This window comes from Haliotis cracherodii, unplaced genomic scaffold (assembly GCF_022045235.1).
Source record: "Haliotis cracherodii isolate W230 unplaced genomic scaffold, xgHalCrac1.p SCAF_1, whole genome shotgun sequence".
Taxonomy (NCBI): domain Eukaryota; kingdom Metazoa; phylum Mollusca; class Gastropoda; order Lepetellida; family Haliotidae; genus Haliotis; species Haliotis cracherodii.
In genome coordinates this window covers 4,976,432-4,998,800 of record NW_027266264.1, presented here as the reverse complement: position 1 = coordinate 4,998,800, position 22,369 = coordinate 4,976,432, and the positions used below count along the sequence as shown (strand labels likewise).

General features: G+C 40.2%; 2 protein-coding genes across 2 annotated transcripts; one reads left to right on the top strand and one right to left on the bottom strand.

Moving 5' to 3' along the window:
• The first annotated feature begins 2,513 nt into the window (after nt 1-2,513).
• Nucleotides 2,514-7,443, top strand: LOC139459026 (putative inhibitor of apoptosis). The gene is made up of 2 exons (XM_071240470.1): nt 2,514-2,722; nt 6,269-7,443. Exon 2 carries the CDS (start codon nt 6,311-6,313, stop codon nt 7,250-7,252), a length of 942 nt encoding a protein of 313 aa, XP_071096571.1. The 5' UTR covers nt 2,514-2,722; nt 6,269-6,310; the 3' UTR covers nt 7,253-7,443.
• Nucleotides 7,444-14,722: 7,279 nt separating this feature from the next.
• On the bottom strand, nt 14,723-17,444 carry LOC139459015 (uncharacterized). Its single transcript, XM_071240460.1, has 3 exons — nt 17,072-17,444; nt 16,683-16,824; nt 14,723-16,281 (listed from the first exon to the last, which is right to left on the bottom strand). Exons 1-3 carry the CDS (start codon nt 17,294-17,296, stop codon nt 14,801-14,803), a joined length of 1,848 nt encoding a protein of 615 aa, XP_071096561.1. The 5' UTR covers nt 17,297-17,444; the 3' UTR covers nt 14,723-14,800.
• Nucleotides 17,445-22,369: the final 4,925 nt, after the last annotated feature.

The window sequence follows — 22,369 nt, the reverse complement described above, 5'->3', positions numbered from 1 at the left end:
ATCAGTCATCACAAAAGTATTAGTAAGGCATTCCATAAATGGTTGTCTGATGTCTGGTTTTGATAACTACTTATAGATTGATTTGAACTCAAAATCTGCTGGTCATCTGGTAACCCCCGAAAAAAAACCCCTCAAAAAGCACCAAAAAGGCTTGTGTCTCTTTGTGAAAAGATTAATAGATTTGAAAACATGACTAACTAAAACAGGTAACCAACCAAATCGATCAAAAGTCAAATAGGTCAATGTTGATGGGAGTTCAGAACTCCAGCCCATGTATTTAGTCAGTGCAAGTAAATGGCTAGGGGACATGGAATGTATGCAAACAAGTTGCAGATTCTTTTTTGTTAAACATTTCTGCATATAAAACACAGACCAGACACAAGCAGGTCTGTACAATATGTTTAAAACAGATATCACAAAGCTGCATCTACCACCTTCTGGACATAACACACTGTAAACTAGAACAGTAGAACCCAGCTATCCTCAATAACTAATGCAACAAGCCGACACAACAACATCGAACCAACTCAACAACCATTTGCACACTAGTAGCAGGGTGTACCTGTATCTTAACCAAACATGATGTACCACCATGGTACATTTTAAAATCTTTATTTTCCATTGCGGCAAAGTGGAAGGGGGATGTTCTCGAGTTACGTATACAACATGAAGTCTCCATTACAGAGATGAAATGGGAATGGTTTGGTGGTTTCGTGTGTTGGCTTGTCATAACGAAGATTTGGGAGTTATTAGTTTTGATCAAAATACACAATATTAATACAATGTTATTCACAACGGGGACACTGATGGCCCAATCGTTCAAGATGTCGCACTGTGCAGAGTTGCAATCCCAAGGCGTTCAAGAAACGTACAATTTATGTTTCTAGGTTTGTCTGCAATATATCCACCAAAGTAGTATACATCAAAGATCTGCGCCTCCTCTCCCACTTCAAGCTGACACGCCGTGATATAGCCGAGACCATGAGACTACGTGTCAGCTTAATGTGGGAATATGAGATAGCTACGTGATGAATCGCAAAGAACAGTGAAGAACGAAGCGTGGTTTATATCACGATAAAACATTGTTCTATGTATGAACGCAACTGCCGAACGATGGCATTCAAGAGGTGAAGAGATAGGTTTTGAGGGAAAAGGTACAGATAGTCGACGTGACAATTGTGAGAATATCTGCGCAATACCAAACGCCATATTCTGTCTGTTAATCCTTAGAAAACATACGAACTATGCCTTGAATAAAACCAATGAAATACATACATGTGTATTAATACAGCAAAGGTAATGAGAGATCTATTCTAAGTATTACATACCTATATAACTACACCTTTGATTTTGGCATTTCCCCAAATCTGAGACACGTGCAAATAGTGCTTGCTAAGCGGTTATTTCTACCGTTGACACATGACAATGCGTTGGACTTAATACTGGCAAATCCTATATGATTCAATGGTCTTCAAATATAATTTATATGTGTGCATGACAAACGAAAGTGTACCTTTTTAATTTTGTTTTCCGAAATATGAATTTGTAAATGAAGAGTTGACGTGGCTATCTATGTGGAAGCATTTTTATTCAAGGGAGATGTGCATCTCATTGGCGACGTGGATCTATTATAGGAAGGATCACGTGATGACAGTAGGTATAGAAAGCAGATATTTGTATATTTCACCGCAGCAATAACATCTACCTCCACACTTTGCGTTTAGCCGTCTCCCGCGGAAGTATCGAAAAGACTGGATGCTTGTGTGGTGAAGGTAATGAAATAGGATCGTGTGTATACTCGTTAATCTAACATAAACCAATATAGGAACTAGCGTGTGTTATATATGGAAGTACCACCGATATTAGTGATGTATTCTTAAAGAACGACTGTTGTCACACTGGCATTTGAGAAATATAATCATGTCATTATGTTTTTATTAGACAAATCGTCCTACATTTTCACAGTCGACGTGTGTTAATGCTATGAATGAAGCACGGTCAGTGCGAGTTCATGAGATATGAAACTGGAGTAAAGCCTAAATATGAGTATGGGGTTACAAAGAAATAGCATCAGTTGGATTAAGCCTGAAGGAAGACGGATATGTAGGTTTAGAGATTGAGAGCAAAGCGAAAGCCAAAGATGCAAAACATCGGCATCGTTTTACGTAGAAATTGATGTCCATATTGTTTACGTTGAATTTCATCTCCATTTTGGCTTCCGTAGAAATTTACGTCCATATTAATGTTTAATTGTTTGGTTCAATTAAATGTTCACTGCAATGAAGACTTCTAGTGACAATCACGACAAAGATGTATATTGACGTATACGTCTTTGAACTAACTTCCCCTTGTCGTGCCAAATTATTGATTGATGCAAGCACTTCTTGATTCACCTAACTGCATTGTAAGCTCACATTTCAGTTGCGTATTGTTTCCAAGCTCTAATGCCCTTGAAATTGGAACATTTTTGTTAGCTTGACATGTGTTCGACATGAATTGTTTACTTTAGAGGAACGTATGTTATGCATGACACGAACACACGTTGAGTCATATGCTATTTATAGAATGGGGAAACCAGTCGCCAGCTGCTAAATGTGACCTCAACCCTTACATCAGCCATATCAGCTGGTGGTCAGTTGAACTTCACATGATGTGTGTACAGTGTTTACGGGCGCCATTCAAGGAAACAATCGATCAACCTCTCAGCGTTTTCAGCAAACACGTAAGTTACTGACTTTGACTGATTTTTGATAAAAACTTTGTTGTTAGTTTACAGTGCTTTTCAGTTATTCAGTTATTTTAATATAAAGTGCGTTGAATATTTCCCTGAAAGTTTGAACACTTATTTGTCTTAAATGGTAGCTCCGATACTATGATATAACCAATGCTCTTCTGTACTCATTATTTGTGAGTTTCATACCTTTGAGAGAGAGAGAGAGAGAGAGAGAGAGAGAGAGAGAGAGAGAGAGAGAGAGCACAATACATAATCAGTGTAGTGACCTACGCAAGTGGCGAGGTCGCCAAATCGGTTGCTCAAGATGTATCCATTAATAGCTGCATGTTTGTCCTGTTTTTGCTTGTGATAGGATAAATCCCCATGTTAGTTATCACAAGAAGGGGTCATTGTTGACTTCTTTTTTATTTCTAAAACATTTACATGGTTTTGCATGTGCATAACGATATATTCATACAAAGATGTTATGTCAGCTTGACCAAGCTTATTGAAATACTCTCTATGACAATTCATGATGGTGTATACCTTGTTAACTTACACAAATCAGTAATCTCCTGTATAAATTGGACAGTTGCTGGATACTTATTGTTTCTAAAGTAGAAAATGATTGGCAAAATAATGATAAGGTTTAAAGGATTATTATCGCCAGCCGAAGCTCGCATTCCCAGAATATATATGTATAGTATTTTCTGTTTCATTTGAACACTATCTCCACCTTTTACTGCCCACGTATCCCATTTTATTTACCAAATAGTTTTTGGGTAATGTATTAAGTCAATATTGAAACTGGGACCATTATAGCTTAGTGATGTTCGTGCATCTTCAATACCGCGTCCAAGTTCGTACTCCTATTTAGCAACATGTGATATTTCTCACATACCTTGTTCATTACTATTTTATAGAGGTACCAAGAACCTCATTTAGATTTGTACAAATGATATATGTGAAATGGTTTAAAGGGAGATTGTAGAATAAAGTCAAATTTTGGTAATAGTTTCAAAATATATGAATTGTCCATTATTGTCTGCAATATCAATAAATCCTTTATTATAGAAGATAACTATATATCCCATAGAAATCTCTTCATAAAGCAGATTGTACGATTCCAACTATATCATGACCATGTATTAATAAATCACTATCAAATAGTAATGATACCAGGTGTTCGCGAAAAGATGATCGTATCGATACAAACACATGCAATGGCAAGTCAATTATTCATCTAAAAATACGGGAACATATAGTACAAGTCAACATAGAAAAAGGCATCGGGAACCATTTTTGTCACTGATGCGTCAAATTTATAAATGTCCTCCACATGTCTAACAAACAAGTTTTTGAAAGCTTTACTGAGGTCTTGGCTGTTGTAACTTTGATCAAACAACTTCTGAGCAAGAGTCGTAGGACGCCCTTTGAGATCTTAGTAGAAAGAGCATGTATCTCAAACATTAAAGGCTGGAGCGTCTGGAATATTGCTCGACATGAAGGGAAAATTAACTTTTAGAAAGTTGAAGTCATCCCTCTTGCCATACAGTCTTGTGGAGAGCCTTTTGTCACTCTGAATCTTTCTGCACAGATCTAATTATGAAAGATAATCAATTTCGTAAACAAGTGCTTTAACCAGCTACTTATTGAAATTCTAAAACAAACATTAAGTAGTTGGTCATCTATAAACTGTATCAATTCCTTTTCAAAGTCAACAGGTAATATATAGCCTGTTGTCTGATAGGCATCACTATGTTGCAACAGATAATATATTTGTCTTGATTTAATAATGTATCTTCTTGCCCTAAATCCTTTAAATCCTCGTTAATCGGGAGGTTTTACACAGATGTTACCTTTGTGATATTAATTTTGATGAATTTTATAGAATCCTCACAGTAAACTTATTGGTCGCCAGTTTTTCAGATGTTGTTTTGTTTATTTCCTTTCGGGGTATTAGTCCTGTCTTTGTGATATTGATATATGTCCATTACCATTAGACTCATACAAGGTTATTATTAGGGATTTTCCAAGGTCATTCCAGAAAAAAGCTTGATAATATCATACGAAAATATATATGGCTCAGGACTTGTGTTCATTTCTGTTTAACAGCTTCAAGAACCTCAGTGTAGGTCAACTCAATCTTATGGCTTCTGGGGTTTTTCATCACATAATTTGGAAACAACCTATTCGTTTTGTAGCATGTTGTAGGTCAATTTTGAAATATGTGTTTTGGGTATAATGTCGCATAATATGCTTTTGCCTGTTAGTGTCGCCATGTATACTTTTTGCCCAAATGATTTATGTTCATGTCATACATCTATTGGATCTAGTGTACAGGACTCCGTCTTATGCTTGTCGGATGTTGACATAATTGTTATTGAATGCATCATTGGAGCAGTTCTGTCTAATACTCCAGTGCCCGCATATAACAACATGGACGCGACCGAGAGATCTTACTGTCGTATCTTAGTTGTCAAAGAATTACACATCGTCTGTATTAGGCCATTAAATGGTTACAGACTGCTAGTTTGTAATGATTGACATATTAAAAACAGTGGATATTTGCTTTCTATTTCTTAAGCATGGAAACATTAATTTTCTTTACGTCTAGTTTTATTATTGATACCTCCACCATTTTGTGATACTGTTTTCCGTATGTCATCCATTTATGAATTCACTACTGTTTTGTATGATAGTTTCAAATTTCATTGAGATAAACAAATAAATAGTCTCAACCGGTCTGTTACCTCACCTGACAGTGTGTAACATATCTATTGGTAATGGTAACGTATCTGTTTAAGTATTGACACGTGTACATTGAAGCAATTGGTTTATTTCATTTAGATTGTATAAACGATGGCGACAGCAAAGGCTGATATAAATCCTTATAGAAACGGAGAAGTACATTGCCAAATAGACTGATTCTTATTTCAGAGAGCTTGTTAATTGTTTATAATTTCTTCCTTTTGGTGAACTTTAGGATTTTGTTTACCTCTCTGGCACAGATTCGTTACTTTTTTTCATTTCATCAAAATAGATACTTGTTCATCATTTTCAAAATTAAGACGTGCATGAAAGAAATTTTGAAGGAAAATATGTTTCGAGTTTATTTTAATAGGATACGTTTCAATATATGAATATGTTTTTCTCCCAAGGGTGAGATATCATGTTGAGGTTTCATGTGAAATACTTGTGAATAAGTGTACCGGTGTTTTTTGTCTATAAAATTATGTTACAGAATTAGTTTGTTATGAACAGAAATCTTATCAGTGACCAGATTTATTCTCTTTATGATTAGCGTTTAACGTAGATGCTTAACGGGGGTCATCATTTATTATACATTATTTTCAAAAATGCATGCACGATGCAACCACTTCCTATCTGTTCGCCATTGATGTTAGTCAATGAACTGCCAAAACAGAGCTGTTCATAAAGAAATTCAGCTTTTCGACTATAAAGCACAACCTTCGTGGAGAATGAACCTGGATGAACCCATGTTTTTTTGTCTATTATATTTTAATATACGTACTATCTATTTGAATGTTGCAGGTTTTGTTGGCAAATGAATGAAGGGATACATTGAAGAACTTCATGGAACATGATCAGACGTACAAGCGGAGTTCGAATATACCCAGACACCCACAGTACCAAACATACAGCTCACGACTTGATTCATTTGTTGCTTGGCCTATACGATATGTCCCGAAAACACCCGAGCAGTTGGCATCAGCCGGGTTCTTTTACATCGGGTCAGCTGACCGGGTCACGTGTTTCCACTGCGGGATAACTCTGAGAGACTGGGAGGAAGAACACGACCCTGTGGCCGAACATCAGAGATACTCGGAACACTGTCAGTTTATTAACAGCGTCGATGTTAATCAACTTGGCGTAGTCCAAAGAAGAAACAGTTCTTTCGTAAATTCGTCTGCGTCTTGTAATACGGACGTGGAAGATGCCAAGGTCACGTGTAAACCAAATGGGGAGAAGGTTAATAATATAGTTTTTTCAACACCGGCACGACCTGGTATCTCCGACATTCGAGAAGCCAACAGTGACCTTCATCTTGGAGGAGGAGCATGCTCACATTCGCGGGGCGTGGATGTTCAAAGCGAGGCTACAGCAGACGTCCAAAGTACAAGATCGTTGTCCTCTCTTTGTGGGCGACTTGAGGCTCTTACAGTACAGCAAACTAAGGATGGCTCGGCTGGAAGCGTAACCTCGAAAGATGCAACAATACCTACTAGAAAACAGAAGATGGGGGTTCAAAGCTCGAAATTGCCAACCACCCATCACGGCCGGATAGGGGAATCAAAGGTTGCTAAATTCCCGAACCAAAAACTGATATCCATGAAGGCTGAAAACAGACGTTTGAAGGAACAGTCTACGTGCAGAAAGTGCAGAATAAATGCTGTGTCCATCCTCTTCCTGCCCTGTGGTCATCTCGTCACGTGCTCAGACTGCGCTGACAAGGTCCACGCATGCGTAGTGTGTGGAACAACTATTCTTGGGACAGTAAAAACATTCATAACTTGACTTGCCTCAACAACTCGTTATAATGTGAGAACGGTGGAATGTGTCTCGGCAGATAATCTAGACTCATGTTATCACTGGTGTTTACACGTTTTAATTATTATATATTTTATTATCTATTATCTGGAGAGTGCCATTTTGCATGTTTTTATGCTCGTGCTTGGGACAGAAATGGACGAGAGAGAGAGAGAGAGAGAGAGAGAGAGAGAGAGAGAGAGAGAGAAAGACACACAGAGAGAGAGACAGAGAGAGTGAGAGAAAGAGACAGAGAGAGAGAGAAAGACAGACAGACAGGAGGGGAGGAAGTATATTCTCTAAAACCCTTAGCCTACAAGGGATAATCTCAAACCAGTAGTTCCGCCACAATACATTACACGGTCCTGAAAATTCCAATCTACGTATGAACAACATTGTTCTATTTACAGCTGACAGTTCCAGCAAAACGGTCTGTTTAAGTGAAGTTTAGAAATTCCCAACCTAAAACGTTCCGGCATTATTCCAATACGAAACCTTTTATGATTAAAACAATCATTACCGGTGTTCATATTGACACCGCCAGGACATAAATATATATAATATATTGGCTTCGACAGAATAAAGGAATATATCACATTGGATCCGCCAGGATATAAAAATATAGCATATGTTGACTTCGTACATTATATCTGTTTGCATTTCATGATTTTTATCTAAGACTATATTTTATTTATTATTTTGTTCATTTATCTTTTAATGTGTCCAGTGACAAATGTCATCACAGATCGTCTTTCAAAATGCACTGTTATTGTCAATATCTGTGATACCTTCACGTGTGTTTTATTTATGGTTTGGCCTCTTTCTACCTTTTATTGCACGTCATACATGTACATGTTTGTGTTGTATATTTTCTGTGTTTGTGTGCGTTGTTTCCAGAAGGGCATTATATGGTAACGTTTTATACTTGGGTTCATGGCATTGTTGAAATTACGACCAGTCGTTGTGATAAATATAGTCTTTGACGAACTGCAGAGTAATGCATTTAGTGAATTTGTCTTTCAAGTGCATGACTTTGTGGTTGAATGTGATACTCCTTAATGAACCTGCGCCATGTGGTGACCTTGATAAGGTGCTGGAATGCTGAAAATGTGATAGTGCACGTATTTATGTCAGGTATAATGCATGTTGTTACCTAGTTTGAAATTGGGTGCTAAAACTGACAATTTAATGCATTTTACTCACAGTTTACCATAGCTTAGCTGCTCTATGAACGATACTATAAATATCTTATTTTATATCTATGTTGAACATTTCTCCCTCCCTATACAGTGAAACCTCGTTAAGTCAAACCCTCAGACTGCATATATTGATTAAGATGATGATTATGATTTAAGTACATTTAGTATAAATATATGTCATATATTATAGATAATCCATCTGTATCGTGCTACGGATAACTCGATTATTTTAGTGATCACGAGGCTTTACTGTTCACACATATAGTCTGTTCACACTCGGATCTTTTCTGTAATTTCTATCAAAATAATATATTGATGTTATCACTGAAATAAATGTAATTTATATCAATGCAAAATTTCTGTTGTGTTTTTATCATAACACGGATGTTGATAGTGATATAGTTAGAAGTCAGGGAAATAACCCATCATTCTACCAACGAGAACATACTCCTTGTGAATTAACATTCGGTATAGCGCCATGCTGGTGTTAATCAATAACCAGCCAATGTATCCTTGTTGGTGCTGACCAACACTAGTCCTATTTAAATACTGCCCTTTATCATCTACTTGATGAACAGCTGGCTATCGGAACATCGTCACCTGAGGACGTTCTGTGTCGACCTATGTAGTCGATGTATTTATTTTAACTCAAATTTACAAAAAAACGTGGATCTACAAAAATCTCGGCATTCCAGCAGCAGAACAGGGAAGTAACTTCGACACGTGTTGTGTGTGTGTGTGCGTGAGTAACACAGTAACACTGACACGTGTTGTGTGTGTGCGTGAGTAACACAGTAACACTGACACGTGTTGTGTGTGTGTGTGTGCGTGAGTAACACAGTAACACTGACACGTGTTGTGTGTGTGTGAGTAACACTGACACGTGTTGTGTGTGTGTGTGCGTGAGTAACACAGTAACACTGACACGTGTTGTGTGTGTGTGTGCGTGAGTAACACAGTAACACTGATACGTGTTGTGTGTGTGTGAGTAACACTGACACGTGTTGTGTGTGTGTGTGCGTGAGTAACACAGTAACACTGACACGTGTTGTGTGTGTGCGTGAGTAACACAGTAACACTGACACGTGTTGTGTGTGCGTGTGTGCGTGAGTAACACAGTAACACTGACACGTGTTGTGTGTGTGTGAGTAACACTGACACGTGTTGTGTGTGTGTGTGCGTGAGTAACACAGTAACACTGACACGTGTTGTGTGTGTGCGTGAGTAACACAGTAACACTGACACGTGTTGTGTGTGTGTGTGCGTGAGTAACACAGTAACACTGACACGTGCTGTGTGTGCGTGAGTAACAATGACACGTGTTCTTTGTGTGCGTGAGTAACACAGTAACACTGACACGTGTTGTGTGTGTCTGTGCGTGAGTAACAGTAACACTGACACGTGCTGTGTGCGCGTGAGTAACACAGTAACACTGACAGGCTGTTGTGATGTTTACAAGACAAGCTGAAAATATGGGTGGGAGGAGATTCTATCACCGAACGTTCGACCGTGAAGATCCGGTTGGAGAATAGGTCTTCCGCGGCCCAGGCTTGCTGTAAAAGGCGACTATGCTTGTAAGAGGCGATTAACGGGATCGGGTGGTCAGTCCCGCTGTCTTGGTTGGTACATGTCGTCGTATCTCAATTGCGTAGATCGATGCACATGATGTCAATCGATTATTTACAGACCTCCGTCATATAGCTGTAATATTGCTGAGTGCGGCGTTAAACAACAAACAAACGTCACTTTTTTTTGTTTCTGTAGCCATTCGACTTGTCCAGGAAAGACACAAGGTGACACGAATGTTCCTCAATGGTCAATCGTCATGTCATAATGATGAGAGCGTCAATGGTCCTTGTTCTAAAACTCATTTCGTTTCAATCGAGAAAAAAATATATTAGCTGCATATAACTTTCTGTTCTCATCAACATAGATCTAAAAATAACTCTAACCGGTAAAACAGGAATCAGCATGTCCTGTCACGGAACTGCTATAAATAGCAATGACGAACGCAAACCTCGATGTGAACATTGTGATGTGTAGGGTCAGTGTGTGTGATCGCCAAGTTTCCCGTTCTCAGTTGCTGGTTAACTACAACTGTATTAACGCCCTATCACTTTGTGTAACAATGAACAAGTGTTTTCAATACCCCAACATTAGTATCGGATCCACTTAAAAGAAAGGGCAGCTAAAAATGTCATGTCTTATATATATATTTGTTGTTTAACACCGCACTCAGCATTATTCCAGCTATATGACGGTGGTCTGTAAATAACCAAGTCTTGACGAGACAATCAGGTGATTGACATCATGAGCATCGGTCTACGAAATTGAGATACATTGACAAGCATCAACCAAGTCAGCAAGCCATACGACAAGCATAGTCGCCTTTTACGACAAGCATGGGTTGCTGGAGACCATTTGTAATCCGATCGTCAGCGGGTCTGACCCTGTGGCAGACACCCCTCTCACTAGGACTGGGACGAGTCCAAATTTACTACCCGGGTACCCATCCCCCTGTTACCCGAGCCTACCCGTACCCGCTGTAGGTCTCAAGGAAGAGGTACAAAATGTCTGCTTTGGAAACGTTTGACCGTACTCCTGTCAAAATATATTTAGATACACGTATAATCCGATCTGGTCATGCTTACACTGAAGTTGACTGAAGTTATATAATTATGCAAACATACAAAGTCAGAAGGATTGTGTGTATAGTCAGAAAGAAATGCCAACATTAGTGACTTGTAGTGTAACCATAGAGTTCTAAGTATTTTTTGCTATTAAACAATATAATCACGTGACTAACCACGGGTTCGGGTAGTCCTTTGGGTACCCCAGTCCTACTCAGTACCCACCCGACCCGAGTACCCGAGTTACCCGTCCCAGCTCTACCTCTCACCCCAGCTGTTGTCTGACATATCAACTCGACGTCATCCGAAACTTGATATTGCGACCAAAACTCTTAACAAGAGAAGAAACAAATCTAAAACATCGGATGCATAACTGGAAATCAAGTGTAAGCATATTATGTGTTAATTAACTATGCAAGCCGGGATATTGTTGTGGTATCGCCAGGTACTACCTTCCTTGTGGACATTTTCACACAGCACTCACATAATTCCGGTATAAACAGTCTTCGTGGAGGTTGCGGGAAGATGCAAATGATGACAAATGGTGTCAAATCCTCAATAATCCTGGGAAATCACTCCTAGTTCATGTCAGGGTACATGCTCATCCTCAAAGCCACACCCTCAATAAGCTGTGTTTATTCTAAAACTAAAATAGCAGTCACTGTAGGCCACTGGCGCTTCATACTTGTAATTATAAGGGTGAAACCGCCAGATGAAAATCTTTTTCAATGAATAACTTATGAGTTATGAATTCACAATGCCATTTGGAAAGTGGTCAAATGTAACAAATGTTATATTTGGGATAACACTTTCTTTGTAAAGTACAAATTCTCCTTTGGGATCGAGTCCCGTTAAATGTATGTATGATTGCGACTGTACATGCATGTCTTGAAGTTTATATATAGGTGGTCGCCTCCTTCTTGAGATTATCTGGTTAGACTTGAAATCATTGTTTTAAACTGATTTATTGCCCAAGGATAAGGTAACAGTTTAAAACTTCATGCTTTTGAATTCCCCCATGCCAGACGCTGTTTAATGTGAGTAGGAGTGTTCAGTAACATGTATAAACAATGTACGCAGTGTAAAGCTGCAGATTGTACCGCCAGCTTATCCAGAGATACTGAATAATCAGATGGTTTCTACATATCGCGATGAGTATTTACCAAGTGCTGCTTGTATCCAGAGTTAAATGATACTATATGCAGGTATATGCATCCACCTGGGCAATCATACGGAAGAAATGTCAACAATTTTCTGTTTCTTAAAGCCATAATGGACACTCTAAACCAGAACATCAAGATGCAAGAGTATGGATAAATGAACATGTTTACAATTTGATGGTCAATTATCATCGATTGTGAATATAACAAAATGCAATGAACAACTGGGAAGAAAATTCAGGTTATTGTCTGAAAATACAATGTCATAAGTACGAAGTCCAAAGAACACATCGTACAAGTAGGATTGAAGAAAGTCTTCAATCTGACAACAGTTCTCACAAGAAGGATTGAAATCAGTCTTTAATTTGACAACAACTTTCTAGGTAGGATTGAAATAAGTCTTTAATAGGACATCAGGATTGAAATAAATTTTCAATCTGACAAAACCTCTTAGAAGTTGGATTGAAATAAGTCTTTAATATGACATCAGATCTCACAAGTTGGATTGAAATAAATCTCCAATCGGACAAAACCTCTAAGAAGTTGGATTGAAATAAGTCTTTAATATGACATCAGCATTAAGATAAGTCTTCAATCTGACATCAGATCTCACAATTCATTTCTAAATTTGGAAATGGCGCTGCTGTGTATAACTATAATCATGAATCACTCAGGATGTGGTTTGGTAAAAGCACCAAAGGTTCTCCTTCCACGTTGATGCACTTTTGCCAAAGATGTTGGAGGCATTTTAACCATGTTTCGTAGAAATTCTTCTCCAGCTAGTTCTTGGGTTCTACGAAAATTACGAAATTCAAATCCATGGAATGTAGCCATGGCAGTGACTGGTTTATACTGGTCCTTTGTCCTGACGGAAGACCGCATCCCGTAATTGCCTCAAAAGCACAGCATAATATGCTTCATTAATTTTCTGGCCTTTCGGAAAATAACCCATCATTTCCAGTCTTTACCTTTTTGGTAATGGTGAAGTTAAGTGCTTCCACTCTTTAATTGTTGTTTATACTCAAGTCACAAATCATTACAAAAACCTTTCCGGATCAGCTTCAAACAGAGCCAGATGAGTGTAACTTCAATTGGTGTCCTGTGTGACAACACGATAATGAGGTCAGTGTAATTGGTGCCCTGTGTGACACTGAGGGTCTGTGGCAGTGTCATTAGTGCCACTGACAGAATGCTGTGTCAGTGTAATTAGTGCCACTGACAGAATGCTGTGTCAGTGTAATTAGTGCCACTGACAGAATGCTGTGCCAGTGTAATTAGTGCCACTGACAGAATGCTGTGTCAGTGTAATTAGTGCCACTGACAGAATGCTGTGCCAGTGTAATTAGTGCCACTGACAGAATGCTGTGTCAGTTTAATAAGTGCCACTGACAGAATGCTGTGCCAGTGTAATTAGTGCCACTGACAGAATGCTGTGCCAGTGTTATTCGTGCCACTGACAGAATGCTGTGCCAGTGTAATTAGTGCCACTGACAGAATGCTGTGCAAGTGTAATTGGTGCCACTGACAGAATGCTGTGCCAGTGTAATTGGTGCCACTGACAGAATGCTGTGTCAGTTTAATTAGTGCCACTGACAGAATGCTGTGTCAGTGTAAATGGTGCCCTACTGAGGGTCTGTGTCAGTGTAAATAGTAGCCTTGGTGACATTGACACTCCGTGTCAGTGTAATTAGCGTCACCAACAGAATGTTGTGTCAGTGTTATTAGCGTTCTGTGTAACACTTAGACACTGTGTCAGTGTAAATAGTACCATTGGTGACATGGGTCTCTGTGGCAGTGTAATAAGTGCCCTGTGTGACACTGAGAGAACATCCGTGTCCTGTGTTTCCCCTGTAGGTTGACATTTCTGAGCTATTTCTGAGCAGTTCGTGTCAGCATGGCTCATGATAGAAGTAGGCAGGATGGGGATTACCCTTTCCATCATGGCCTCCTGCATTAGCTCTATACTTTGTTGTTCCACTGTTTGTTTGAAGCTACACTCAGCAATATTTATTAGGGCGGCCTTTAAATAATCAAGTCTGGACCAGACAAACTAGTGATTGAAAGCATGAACAACGACCTAAGCCGTAGAGGTACGATGGCACGCCATCGCAAAGCATGACTGCCTGCGATCTATTAAGTCTTCTCTTACGACATCCACAGGCTGCTTCGATTTCTTCTAAACGGGTTATCATGGGCGTATATCGCTGGGTAACGTACATCGAGAACATTACTCCGTTCGTTGATCGTATAAGTTATCGGGGCTCCCTATCTTACCTTGACCTCAGGAATTTGGAGTTGAGTAGGTGGCGTTTTAGGAAATTTATATGCAACTTCGTTTGATTTCCCGAAACTGGCTTAAAACAAGGTTAAACAAGTGTTGCAACACAAATAATCCCGAATTACCGAAATGAATAAACATTTAGTGTGTTTTGTTTGACCATGTGGTTACTTCAAGAAAACTTCAGAGAATTTTTGGAATATCTTTTATTGAAACTGATTCGTTATGGCCTGGTCTGATTTCAGATATTAAGGCCTCTGACTGGATATTCATTGGCCTTTCCTCAGTGACAGAGCGATTGCAGCTACCCGGCCTTTGTCCTGAGCAAAGGTCATACTGACAGCATTGGCATTCTTCTTGAGAATTGTAGTTGGAACATGATACTCTATTGTTGCCCAGAGACTATCGGTGTCATTGTTGCTTGGGTTGTGTAGTATGTAGAACGAGTGCAGCGTGATTCCATTAATAGTAATTGAAGCCGGGATAAAGTTGGCAACATGATCTATGAAACTTACTGAAATGCGAAGTTTAGCTACCATAATGTGGTGAAGATCATTGCTGTTGAGCACGATGTTCATGTGAGCTGTTTTCTTTGAGCTGTCAATTGTAACCAACATGTTGTCTCCATAATGCACACTTTCGTACACCGAGGGAACGTGAGTGAACGTGTAGCCTGTGGGAAACTGTAGGAAGCATGTGGCTTCTGGAGGGACAGTCACCTGACTTCTGTGGACATGAATAGGTACTTCCTTATCCAGTTGAGTGGCTTTTCTGTTGTTGAGATACAAACAGGTTGATGTCCCTTGGGTCAAGGTTACCCATCCTTTGTCAAAGACTAGTTTGACATCAGCTTGAGCTGTGTCATAGTTGTGTAGCAGAACGGTTAGCATGTTGGTAGTTGGCTCCACAAGGACATGGCTCTGTATTTGCCGCTCAGCTTGGTGGAACTGACTCTCGGCTCTGAGAAACTTCATAGTGCTGGTGAGGTTCTCCCACAGATGGAAGGCCAGAGCGATGTCTCTCTCGTTGTTATGTTTGTCCAGGATGCTGTAGTTGATGCTTTCTTGGCCTTTCCGATCGGTGTAGTTGAGAAGGAAGGACACGGCTCTCTGAACCACGTATCGAAGCTCAAGAAAGGTGAATATATTCGAATTGTGAAGGTTGATGTAGGCCCAGTCCAGAAGGGTCGATGGTTTCTGAACATCGATGCCTGTGACTTCTGCTAGACCATGAGCTGAGAATATGATTGGAATGTCTTTCCCTGTCATCATAAGAGCATATGTTTCCACCATGTCCACGGTTCCAACCAGCCTAGCTTCATTCGGGCCCCAGAAGTGATGCCTGTTCCCCTGAACGACGAAGTGATTGAAAGGATGGAATGAAAAAAAGTCCAGTAGGCCAAGAGACATGTTCATGAATTGTGTCATCATGCTCCATTGACGAAAGTCCTGTTTGTCCATTGTAGTTATTCCACCAGTAAAGGCAGGTCCACCTATTTGTAATTTGGGGTATATGGCTTTTACCTTTTTGGCAACGAGCTCGAATACATTCACTACAGTTGTCCAATTGACGTCCAGCTTCCACAATGTGTTTGGCTCATTGATTGGTTCAAAATACGGAGGGTCGGCGCCGTTTGTACCGTTGTGTATGGCCTGGACGAACAGAGATATGGTTTCTGCTGCAGCATCAAGATTGCTTGGAAAATGCCCTTTATGTGCAGATGTGTCCATCCAATGAGGCCATTGGTAACCTGTGGAAGAGATATCTTTAAAGCACATGTCATGAAATTCATCAGTTGAGATACTGTTGAAAATCAAGTCACATGTAGTTGAGAAAGCCATGATCAATTGTGAAGCACATTTCGAAACTTGATGCATCAGTGACCAAAATGATGTCCGATGCCATTTGTGACAATAATCCTGTATTTTGGCTTCCGTCGTACCATAAAATCTTTTTGTTAATGTGATGCTGGTAAAAGCACCACATTAACAGAAAGCACAGCTATATTCAGCTCTCTTGATTCGTGGTAAATGAGTCAAGACCCATCTCAGGATTTACAAACATTTACACCAGTTGTGTGTGCAAAGTAGTATCAAACCCATTTTGTACAAGGAATGTCACCCTTGAGATATGCAAGCTTCCTTTACCCACCTTTCAGTTCAAGCATAATTGGTCTGTGTTTTCCATATCTATTCAAATTATCGAGATATTTCTCAACCAGATTGTGTTGCAGCTGCTTGTTTTGGAAGAAGGCGGGATCGGGGTACCCCTTTCGTTTAGGATCCTCCGTCACCTAGGAGAAACTTTAACTTTAACAGTCTGAATAAATACTTCGGACGAAACGAAAGCGAAATAATGATATGGTAAATTCAGTGTAGGTCTACACCCTTTGATGGAAAGATTTACGCTATGATTTTTACAACTTTTGCAAATTGGAAAGTAAATATACCTGTAAAAAAACAGAGAAATAATATGACTGAGTCATCACTGTTAACTGATTCCTACCACGGATCGAATACATCCTTGATATAGCTGAATACCTTGTCAAAATAGCCTAAATCTGCATTGAGCCATCTTCCCGTACGTGCTCCAGTTTTCTTCACGTAAGGTAAAATACTGGGGTTGTCCAGCCCCATTTTACCATTCCACCTGTCAGGGTCGAAGTTGGTTCTTCCTCCCTGTACGAGATACTCTGGGTAAATGGTCACTGTGTATCCTAACACGCATGACAGGGAACAGAGTGCAAGCACAGTGGATAGCAACATGTTCACCCAGCTGGAAGTCCTACCTTCGTGTGTCAGTATCGTGTTATGTCTGGAAGTTCTACCTTCGTGTGTCAGTATCGTGTTATGTCCTGTTTGTATGGGGCTGGTGTTCCGTCCCACCTGGGCTGACGTTCAGCCTTAAATGCTTCAAAACATCTGCATTGTCGCGATAAGACATTCACTTGATTTAGATATACAACTGAACCATAGACGGCGTTCCATGGGCTTGTCAAAGCCATATGATTCTAAGAATGTAGTTCCCAGACGATAGGGGGATTATCTTCCATTACATAATGTAAATGTTATTATAGGTGTAAGGTTTGAATTTCACTTGGAAGATATAAATACCAAACTGGCACTGCACCTGGAAAGAATCTTGTACCAGAAAGTATGGGAGACTTACTGTGCAACTTCCCACAAAGTGCATTATGATTCCAGTATTGAAGTAACAGCTCTTATAACGTCTACGTCCGACTATATTATGAGCATGTGTTTATGAATCACTATCAAATAGTGATGATACCATGTCTTCTCGACAAGGTGAATATATCCTGCCCCACTGGTGAATAAATAAGGAAGCTGTCTTCCCCACTATTGCTTGATAGCAACTCGTTCATTAGATTAAATATAAGAGATATATATATATATATATATATATATATATATATATATATATATATATATAAGGTGTTGGTTATGTACATAATGGTATTATGTTTAACACTGTATGATTGTTTTTTGTATGCTGAAAAATAAAATGGCAAGAATTCTGACAAAATGAGCGTGTCATCGTGTAGGTGCGTCTCATGAAGCATCATTTTGTTTGACAGTGCAATTGATGAATTGTTTGGTACAATTGATCTTGATAAGGCATTAACGCTCGGGTAGCGTTCCACGGGCTTGCTAAAATGTAGAAATGTTCTTCTCGGCGATGCCATGGATACACGGTCCGTTACGTGGCATTAACATGTGCAAGGTCAAAATTGCACTGGTTCTTAAGGATACAACATATACACATGCACAAAAGTTAAGCGCCACCCACAATATTTGTGAGCTGTTACTTTTGGCACTTAATGATGACTATTATAACGAGATGCACGATTGTTATAAGCCGTATATGTAAACCTCATGTGATGCAAAAGTTGTCCCAAAGCAAGTTTATCTTGTGTTCCAAAAGAACATGAGCAGAAAGGAATTTTACCGAGGACCAGAAATTGAAGGATTAGAAAACATTGAAAAACCTTTTTCATGTAACTGTCATGATATCAGCAGACCATATCAGGTGTCACATAGACACCCTAGGGAGTGCAGAGTCTATTTCAAGACAGAAACGTCAGTAACGTGTATATGATCCACGGACATTGACCACAGCTTCAACCCTACGCCCCATACTCATTACAAGTCGTTAAATGCTTCTCTGAGGCAAACGGATCCTTTCTTCATGTAGTACGGCTTCAAGTCAGGCGAGATTTTGACCTGGGGGATCACGATGTTTGATTTTCCGGCCAAGAATGTCCCAGAATGCTCAATCGGATTAAGATCCGGACTACAGGCCGGCCAAGGAAGAGTGGCAATAGCTTCTTGACGCAAATAAGCCAAAACTGCCCGAGATCTGTGTGGTCTAGCATTGTCGTCCATTTAAACAGGTCTTGTCTGAAGAGGATGGCTGTCAAAATTGAGGGAGTACCACTGGACGAAGAACGGCATCTTGGTATTGTTGGCCATTCAGGTTTCCACGAATTGTCACCAGCGGAAGTTTGCAGCCGAAGGAAACACAACCCCATATCATGGCAGACCCTCCGCCACATGCTAAGGTCTTCTGGATGTTCCTTGGTGCAAAACGAGTGTTACCTTGCCTCCAAACACGTATTCGACCATCAGCAGTTCGTAGCAGCATTCGACACTCGACACTTCTCCAGTGGGCCAAGTTCCATCGACTACGGACACGACACCATAACAGACGATTCCGTATGTGCCTCTCAGTCAGTTGAGGACGTTTTACTGGTCTTCTGGCGTTATAACCAGCCACTCTGAGGCGACGCCTTATTGTCATCGTCGAGAGTCCCTGATGGGTAATCAGTCTTAAATCTGTTGAAGTGGCAAATTGATTTCGTCTGACTATCCTGAAAAGACGTCTATCCTCTCTGTTAGAGGTCTTTCTTGGCCTACCAGACCTATGCCTGTCATTGACATCATTCGTTTGACCATGTTTGACAATCAAACGAGTGATAACACTGTGATGACGACCCATTTGTGTTGCAATGGCCCTGCATGACATGCCAGCATTTTTCATGCCTACCACTTGCCATCTTCCAGTGTTCGTTAACTTTCTCATCACCATGGCTGATTTTTAACCTCTATTGGAAGGGGAATCTCACACAGGAGCAAAATGCAACCACGTGTCTGAAACTTGAATTTCACTATTTATTGGGTAGGGGAACTGCAGCAACACGTAAAGCACGCTTTCCTTGTGGTAACTGGACAAATCTGGGTTCATGAAGCTATGGAAGCCTAATTCAGTCATACATAATCATATTTCGTATTTCTGATCCCACACGTGAAATCAAGAGACTATGAATGTGGTGGCGCTTAACTTTTGTGCATGTGTACATGTTTACCTGTAAAGGGGAGGCTATGTTGTTTGGTTTGTTTGTCGTTTAACGCCACCAACAGCAAAATCCGAGCTACAAGACGCTGGTCTGTAAATAATGGAGTCTGGATCAGACAATTCAGTCACTGACATCATGATACATCGATGTTCGCCATTGGGTTGGTTGGTTTGTTGTTTAACGCCACACTCAGCAATATTCCAGCTATATGACGGCGGTCTGTAAATAATCGAGTCTGGACCAGACAATCCAGTGATTAATATCATAAGCATCGATCCACACAATTGGGATCAATGCCATGCATCAACCAAGTCAGCCAGCCTGACCACCCGATCCCGTTAGTCGCCTCTTACGACAAGCATAGTCGCCTTTTACGGCAAGCATGGGTTGCTGAAGACCTATTCTGTCCCGGAATCTTCACGGGTCCATCATCCACAATCTTAGTAACTGAAGAGTACATTTCTCCAGCGGTTGTGAGTACAAACATGTCAAGCTGACCAGTTTTCTGTTAATCTGAAGAAAACTGCACATCTGCTTTTCCTACACGAGGAGAGGGGCGGTCGGGTAGCCTAGTGGTTAAAGCGTTCGCTCGTCACGACGAAGACCCGGGTTCGATTCCCGACATGGGTACAATGTGTGAAGCCCATTTCTGGTGTCCCCCGCCGTGATATTGCTGGAATATTGCTAAAAGCGGCGTAAAACCATACTCACTCACTCACTCACTCACTACACGAGGAGAAGAAAATGTGCAAAAAACACACAAAAATGTTGTTTAGTACTGCGATTTGCTTTGTTCTGTTTTGAAGTCACCTGCATCTGTACTGTTTTAGTGAACGGGGAGAAAATTGAACATTCTTCCAAATTTTGTATTTGAAATGTGACGTAAACCCATCTCAGTTCTCTTTTACAAAGCCAAAAGAGAAAAAAGAAAAAAAGGCTTCACCAAAAAAACCGCTTCACATCCCATTATTATCAAAGGGTCCGCCGAATATTACCAGCTGGGCGTTACTGAAGCCTTAAACTACAAACAACAAACGGAATTCACAATTTCATTCTGAATCAAGACAACTAGAGGCTAATATTTCGCAAGCTGAAAATTGTCAATAAGTTCTTGCCTTTAATTATGTTTGCTAAACCTCTATTAAGAATCTTGCAATTAAATTGGTTAATCTGTACCACGGGACGAAACAATACACAAAATCACGTGACTGACACTGACCTCGACATTCGTCACCTCTCGCCCCTTTCCGTAACCTGCAAGAAGACTCGTCCCCCTATCGATGAATGTTATGTGCGAAAATACGACAAACCAATCAGAATGCGCGCATGATTTCGACTTCTTTGTCAAATAATCCCTCTGAAATAATTTTTGATTTTACATATGTCTTGCACCTAAAACTATACACAAGACACAGTTACATATGTTCAATCATATTGTATAATTCCGCACGTCCCGATGTCCTTTTAATTGCATCTGAAATATATATAATATATGTGGAAATATATGTGAACCATTACGCAACGAGTTGACAATTGTTTTAGGTATGCCCATTTGCGCTAAGACGGAACCCAGTCGCAAAAATGGCCATGAGAGGGGCACGAGTCGCTATTCGGCTTGTCCCGGAATAACACGAGTTGCTCACGAATGTGACCTCGAATACTTCCTCCTAATATGAACACAAATGACCTGTCACGTGATAAATATAATGCCTCGTCTGCCACAAAACAAGATGGCATCTGGTACTAGAATTTCACGGTTCGCAGTTAGGTCACTGTAATGAAACCTAGGACAGTTTAAAGGCTTCAAAACATTCAAGTGAATTTCGATATACCATGATTACGCTTGACGAGGTCCATATGCGAAAAACAAGGACCCTCGGACCCGGTCAGACCGACTCAGGGCTCGGGTCCTCGGGTCCTCGGGTCCTTGTTTTCGCATATGGACCTCGTCAAGACTAAATAGTTGTATAATGTTTAATCATGTTGTACACCTTTATATGTAACATGTAACTCAGACAAAACTGTGTATTTCTTCTACTTCTGTTCAAGCTAAATTGACGTTACGTTGAATTACTGGAATTCCAACAAACCATTGTCAGGCCCGAAGGAACAGGGAGCACGCACGCACGCAATCACATACAATCACACACACTCACTCACTCACACATACACGCACGCACGCGCACGCACACACCCGCACGCAGTCACGCACACACCTTTATATTTGTACATCAAACAAGATATTTTTGAATTGATTGCACATGCGCTATTTGTAGGCAGTTAAGGCTCTTTGATAATGTTCACCTAACCACTAATATTAGAATTAAGACCACCTTAGTCCCACGTTACTCCCGTTTCACAAAACAACCGCTGTGATCTGAACTCGGGTGTTATCCTTAGCCCTAAGGTTGAAATCGCAAGGCTGTATGACATCGAACCCATTACCCGAAATGCGGTCAAAAAC